Source organism: Glycine soja, chromosome 7 (genome assembly GCF_004193775.1).
Source record: "Glycine soja cultivar W05 chromosome 7, ASM419377v2, whole genome shotgun sequence".
Taxonomy (NCBI): domain Eukaryota; kingdom Viridiplantae; phylum Streptophyta; class Magnoliopsida; order Fabales; family Fabaceae; genus Glycine; species Glycine soja.
Genome location: NC_041008.1, coordinates 20,104,783 through 20,112,081, shown reverse-complemented (window position 1 = coordinate 20,112,081; position 7,299 = coordinate 20,104,783). Strand labels below are relative to the sequence as shown.

Here is a 7,299-nt window from a genome sequence, read left to right as displayed (position 1 = left end):
AACATGTATTGCAAGCTGTTCAAATTTCTCCAGTCCCCTTGCATGCGGAGCATGTCATTGACCGTTGGAAGATGGCTAATGGTGCTGCCTCCCAAATATAAAACCCAAAGAACTCACCAAAAAGTTCAAAACCACATAGATTAACCAAAGTGATCCTTTATATTAGAGGACCAGTGATTAAAGCTAGTGTTGAATCCTTTCTCCCTAGCTTTTAGCCAAGACCAAGCTGAAAAATGAAGCTGAATTTGAATTGCACCACTTTCGTCATTCAATTTCGATGCTGTCGTTTCTGCAGTTTTTGTTGAAAAATGCCAAATCCCTTGAAACAGCCATGCACCATTTGACTTGTTAGCATTGTTGGTCCAACTAACTGCACTTGCTATTGTGTTTTGTAATGCAGCGTTTTGTACAAACGGTGCAGTGCTGCTGTGTTTTCTACTGCAATTGGTGCTCTATGCTTGTGATGCATGTCAAGTAATCCCTAAGCCACTAACGTTTTACATAGAAGGTGTAACATGGATCGAAGTTGGATGAACGCATCACGTATCACTGAAGAGTACGAGAATGGTGTTGAAGAGTTTTTGCAGTTTGCTCAAAGTAAAGCGGAACCTATGTGGGGGAAATTTTTTTGTCCATGTGTGAAGTGTGCAAATGGGAGACGCCAAACAATTGATGACATAAGAACTCATCTTATTTGTGAGGGAATAATTCGTAGCTACACAAAGTGGATATGGCATGGGGAATCCCTCGATACAGCTGACATGTCACAGCCTGACGATGTTACTGCAGCCAGTGGAAATCCTATAGAAGAAATGATTCGCGATCTTGGGCAAGAGGGGTTTGAAGAGGCACATGCAGCGTTGTATGACAACATAGAAGTTGATTCAAAAATGCCTTTGTATTCCGGCTGCACATCTTTCACAAAGTTGTCTGCTGTGTTAGCTCTAGTTAACTTGAAGGCCCAATTTGGGTGGAGTGACAAGAGTTTTAGTGAGTTGCTGATGTTGTTGAAAACAATTCTTCCTGCTGATAACGTGTTGCCAAAGAATCACTACGAAGCAAAGAAGATTTTATGTCCAGTTGGGATGCAGTACGAAAAAATTCATGCATGTTGTAATGACTGCATTTTGTACAGAGGTGAATTTGCTGAACTACATGACTGCCCTGTGTGCGGGGTTTCAAGGTACAAAACGAGCAACGGAGATTCTACTGTACTAGTATCTGCCGCCAACCGCCGTCCAGCGAAGGTGTGTTGGTATCTCCCAATAATACGAAGGTTTAAGCGGTTGTTTGCTAATGGGGAAGATGCAAAAAACCTTATGTGGCATGCAAATACCAAAAAATCAGATGGATTGATGCGACATCCTGCAGATAGCCCGCAATGGAAGGAAATTGATCGTCTATATCCTGACTTTGGGGCCGAGCCTAGAAATTTAAGGCTTGGTCTTGCAACAGACGGAATGAACCCATTTGGAACATTAACTACTAACCATAGCTCATGGCCCGTTTTGCTGTTCATTTATAATCTCCCTCCGTGGTTGTGCATGAAGCGAAAGTATGTTATGCTGAGTATGATGATAGCTGGTCCAAGACAACCAGGTAATGATATCGACGTATATCTAAGACCTTTAATTGACGATTTGCGGAAATTGTGGGATGAAGGGGTTGATGTATGGGACGCAAATTTGCAGCATGCTTTCAAGTTGCGTGCAATGGTTTTTTGTACCATAAATGACTTTCCAGCCTACGGAAATTTAAGTGGATATAGTGTCAAAGGACATCACGCATGTCCTATATGTGAGCAAAATACAAGTTTCCGCCAACTTAAACATGGAAAGAAGACTGTCTATACTAGGCACCGAAGATTTCTCAAACAGTTTCATCCGTATCGACGATTGAAGAAGGCATTCGATGGAACTCAAGAACATGAAACCGCGCCAATTCCATTAACTGGTGATGAAGTATATCAGCGGGTCAAGGATGTCGAAAATATGTTCGGCAAGTCCCCAAAAAAACCATCATCCACTTCAAACATGTGGAAAAAGAAGTCTATTTTCTTTGATCTTGCGTACTGGTCCGATCATCATGTTAGGCATTGTATAGACGTGATGCATGTCGAGAAAAATGTTTGTGATTCTTTAATTGGGACCCTCCTAAACATGAAAGGCAAGACAAAGGATGGTTTCAAGTGTCGTCAAGACTTGGTTGACATGGGTATACGTCAGGTTTTGCATCCTATCTCAAAAGGTACCAGGACATATCTGCCCCCAGCCTGTTATACAATGTCAACAGCTGAAAAGAGAAGTTTTTGTGAATGCTTGCGTAATATGAAAGTCCCACAAGGCTACTCTTCAAACATCAAGAGTCTTGTGTCTGTGAATGAGCTTAAGTTGGTTGGCTTGAAATCGCATGATTGTCATGTGTTAATGCAACAACTTTTGCCTGTTGCAATCCGCGGAACATTGCCTGAGAAGGTCCGTGTTGCAATCAGTCGCTTGTGTTTCATTTTTAATGCTATATGTGCGAAGGTCATTGACCCTAAACAGTTGGATGCTTTGGAAGATGAGGTTTCCATTGTCCTTTGTCAAATGGAGATGTTTTTCCCTCCTTCATTTTTTGACATTATGGTACACTTAGTTGTTCATCTGGTAAGGGAAATAAGGTCTTGTGGTCCTGTGTATTTTAGATGGATGTATCCAGTTGAGCGGTACATGAAGGTCTTAAAGGGTTATACGAAGAATCGACATCGACCAGAGGCCTCAATAGTGGAAAGATACGTTGCTGAAGAATGCATTGAGTTTGCCTCACAGTACATTGACTCATTGAAACCTGTTGGTGTTCCTGCATCCCGGCATGAGCAGCCAAAAGCCGGAAAGGGTACTCGTGGATACAATGTTGTGACAATGACTAGACATGACGTGTCACAAGCACATTTGTATATATTAAACAACACAACAGAGGTGTTTCCGTACATTGAGGCTCACAAAAAACATGTTAGAGATAGTCACCCCAAAATGAACATGATGAGGGTATTGCAAGAGCACAACAAAACTTTCATAAATTGGTTTAGACAAACAATAGTTGCTGATAAAACTGTTTCCAGAAGACTGACATTGTTAGCCATTGGCCCAAATCTGAATGTCCCTACATGGAAGGGGTATGACATTAACAATTATTCATTCTACACAAAGTCCCAAGATGATAAAAGTTTGGTACAAAACAGCGGGGTCTGTGTTGATGCTGATTCGGATCACTTTTGCAGTACATCGGACAACAACCCCATTCGAGCATCCATGTCTTACTTTGGTGTCATTCAAGAAATTTGGGAGGTTGATTATACAGCATTTAGAGTGCCTGTTTTTAAGTGTCAGTGGGTCAACGGGACAACGGGTGTGTTTCAAGATCCATTGGGATTTACTTTGGTAGACCTTAGTAAGGTGGCATATATGGAGGAACCTTTCATTATGGCAGCACAAGCCAGACAAGTTTTCTATGTACAAGATCCATGTAATTCAAGATTGTGTGTGGTTCTGCAAGGAAGACCAAGTGGAATGAATTACCATAACGATGAGTCAACCCTTGACATTGCTCAAATGTCTGGTTTTTCGAAACAATTGCCTTCAATGAATGAAGCTGATGAAGTGGATGATGGACATGCAAATCGTGTAGATCATGATGAAGGTCTATGGGAAAACATTCCTACAGGCTGAGTGCGAAAGTAATGCTTTGTTTAATGTGTAAATATAATGATTATTTTACTAGTACGCCTTTGCTTTGTTTAATGTGTAAATATAATGATTATTTTACTAGTACGCCTTTGCTGTGGTTAATTTGTAAATCTGAAGATTAATATTAATTGTGTATTTTTTTTACAGGATCATGGCCACAGATCCGACGTCTCCCCCGCAGTCCGATGGTCAATCAGAGGCGACTTCCAAGAGGAGTAGAACAACGACACGGTTGAGAACATTGACATTAAGAACCGTGGATCAGCCCAGACCGGCAGTTTATGTGGATCCCGCTACCGGGAGAGCATCGGGACCGATGCGTGAAAAGTTCCACAGCTACCTAGGCGTAGTGGCGCGAGAAAAGGTTCCCATTATCCACAATAATTGGAAAGACGTACCTGAAACGCTAAAAGACATAGTGTGGAATGACATTCTAGTAAGTCCTTCATACCAAATAGTATATTTGAATTACCCATCAATTTTTCTGTTAAAAACATATTTGTGCATATATCAAATATTTGTCCTTTATAATCTCTACACGTGTTTGCTGCCCTTTATTTTAAATGACTTGTCCTTTATTTGAATAGTTGATTTGATATCGTAGACTCCCATATTTGTAAAGAACGACACAAGGGCAGTTTTTATTTTAAATATGAATATTAGTTACTTAGATGAGGTAGAGAACAAATATTGGCAGATCAAAGATACAGAACATAACAAATCATGTGTATAATAACTTCACAAATTTAAATTGATAACTAAACCACGTGGATGAAACGTGTATATGCTAATTATGTAATACCAATGAAATAAGGAACAATGTCAAAAATTCTAAAACAGTAGTAGTAGACACTGTTTTGCTAAAATATCAGCAACTTTGATTTGCTTTCTTGAACAGTAGTAGTAGACAATCTATTATTAACTAATTTTGTTTATATAAGCAGAATTTACGCAAGTAATTTTATTTGAATAAGGTAAATGTTTCTGTAAAGTGTTCTTTATACGTGGAAGATGGATCAGTATTGATTGAGTAATGTAGGAATTGATTCATGAAATGAAAAAGATAAAGAGTGACAAATGGTTGAATTGGGAAATAAGTGGATAGTAAAATGGGTGTACTTGTGTGTGTTTTATAGTGGTCCAAACATCCACTACTAGCGGTGGAACATGTTGAGATAAGTCTGGGAAGGAAGAATAGCACCTTCTAATGCTAATCTCTAAAGGCATTTTTGCCCCACATCAATCCTCAATCACTGGTACAATCCTTGACATTATGCAATAGTGTCAAATTTAAGGTATCACTTCTTACCTTTTACTCTTTTGCCATATTTCAATTTCAAGGCAACGTTAAACGTTAAATATTTCCTACCAGATTTCCTGCTTTCACTCTGTGTTTTCGCAAAGAAATATTAAAATGTGACATGAACTTGGTTGTTTTCACGGTTTTTTATACAAATCTTTGAAGGTCACAAATAAACTGTACAGAAGATGATAATTATTTAGGAAAATAGGAAATAAAAAACCAAAATATTGTTAAGGTTTGTACCAGCAGGCAGAAGTTATTTCCTTGTTTATTGTGGCATGCACATTGTCAACAACTTTAACATAAAATAGATGAAGATTTATATTACACTTGCAAGTCTTTAGTTATTTCGTTGTTTAATTAAATGTCACAAGCCTCAAGTCTTTAGTTCAAAACCTGCAACATCCAAAAAAAAGCTACATTTTATTTTGATAGATTTACTCTCAAGTAGGTGTGTGTTGTTGTGGAGATATTGTTTCTCTTGGCAGATCGTGTGGGTATTGATGCAGTAGCTTCCTGCTACTTGCTATTTTCTGTTTTTAGCATCTTTGGTGCTTATTAATCAAATATCGTTGCTTTTAAAAAAAACATGTCCGATAACTACCCCCAGCACGTCCACTGGATGATGACAAATAATAGAGATGAAACTAGAACTCAAGTCCCTTTAGTTCACCGTCACCACTTAAACCACTAAAAAAAACCACTAACTTGCTGCAAAAATAGCCAAAGAAACCACCCTTTTTTTTATGTTATTTGATCTTTCAAAAAATTTCTAATTGTTTTGTTTATAACTGTATTTTCCCCTCTACATGCATATAATAATTTATAATTTATTTCATGATTTTTATTTGACTGGATTAATTTTATTTTAAAACATGATTAAGATTTAAGCGACATGGGCTTGAAGGCCATCCCAAGCCCTCACATAACATTGAACATATTAGGTGAATAGTAGATATTAAGATGTGTATGGTAATTTCATGCCCACACACCAAATATGGCATTGTCCTAATATCAAATGGTAGGTAATACTTGCAGGCCCAAAACCTTGTTGGGGGCTGCTTATATGTTTGGCATGGAACCCCAACTGTAAATTGCAAAATACCTTAAAGATTAAATTTCAGGTTGACTTCCCTTTTTTTTGCGGTAGGATTCAATAAAAGGTGTTGAATTGATATAGACTATAGAGTGGAACCTTGCAATTGCAAGCCATGCCACTGGCATTGATTGTAAATGCATACTATATCCCACTGTAATGGGTATTTATGTTTCTTCCTTTTGGTTGAAACTAGTACTAAAATCTTTATCCTTAGCCTTTATCCAAGACCAAGCTAGATAAATAGCATAGTCCATGACTTTACAAGGATCAAAAGGTTTTCCTTGGAAAATCAGTTGATTCCTATGCTGCCATATAGAGCACGTTAAGGCAATCCACCACCCACACCTTGTAGTATAATTCACATTTGTCCCAAACCCATCACAGAATTGATAGAAGTGGTGAACAGGATTAATGGAAAGTGGACCTGCTCCCCGAACCCAGCTCAGAGATTCCCACCACAGTCCAATTGTCTTTTTACAGTTAAAGAACAAATGAGCTGCATCTTCTTGCACACAATCACATAAGGAGCACGTGGTTGCCTGAGTAAAAACATTTCTTCTTAAGAGGTTGACCTTCGTAGGGAGTCTATTCTTCAGAAGTCTCCAACAGAAAATGACTGCCCGAGGGGGAATATGCAGCTGCCAAATTGTCTTAAAGATCTTGTCTTCAGAATTTACTGACCTGGTATTCATACATAAACTATAAGCTGACCTAGTGGTGTACTGTCCATTAGGTTCAGGCAACCATATCATATTATCCTTGACCTGGCTTTGAATAGGCACATTGCTGATCTCCTCCAAAAACTGAACAGCCATCTGACTTTCATGATCAAATAGGTTCCTCCTCCACCTCAAGTCCCAGCACTAGCTATTATTGTTAAAATGGCCCATTTGTGACATGAGAGCCTTTTGTTGTCTACTTATGAGGAAAAGCTGGTTGTACTTCTGCTGTAGGGTGTATTGTTCCCCTAGCCAATTGTCAGACCAGAATTTGATATTTTCCCCACACCCAACCTTCCAAGACAAGTTCTCTTTAAAAATACTGCAGTCCAACTGATGATACAAGCTTCTAATGTCTCTCCACCAATGAGAATAGGCCCTTCTGTCTCTATTATATTGAAATTCTGACCAGCCACCATATTTAGAGGTTAAAACTCTAACCCATAGCTG

At 38.7% G+C, this 7,299-nt stretch overlaps 2 protein-coding genes across 2 annotated transcripts; one reads left to right on the top strand and one right to left on the bottom strand.

Annotated features, from left to right (window-relative positions):
• The first annotated feature begins 515 nt into the window (after positions 1-515).
• LOC114420496 lies at positions 516-3,710 on the top strand. Its single transcript, XM_028386378.1, has one exon. It carries the CDS (start codon positions 516-518, stop codon positions 3,708-3,710), a length of 3,195 nt encoding a protein of 1,064 aa, XP_028242179.1.
• A 2,584-nt stretch (positions 3,711-6,294) lies between these two features.
• On the bottom strand, positions 6,295-6,945 carry LOC114420495. The gene has a single exon (XM_028386377.1). The coding sequence runs from the start codon at positions 6,943-6,945 to the stop codon at positions 6,295-6,297; it is 651 nt and encodes a 216-aa protein (XP_028242178.1).
• Between the last annotated feature and the right edge of the window lie 354 nt (positions 6,946-7,299).

What these genes read in the sequence shown, in the direction of transcription:
- LOC114420496 (XM_028386378.1), top strand. Translation starts at nt 516, where the DNA reads ATGGATCGAAGTTGGATGAACGCATCACGTATCACTGAAGAGTACGAG.
- LOC114420495 (XM_028386377.1), bottom strand. Translation starts at nt 6,945, where the DNA reads ATGGCTGTTCAGTTTTTGGAGGAGATCAGCAATGTGCCTATTCAAAGC.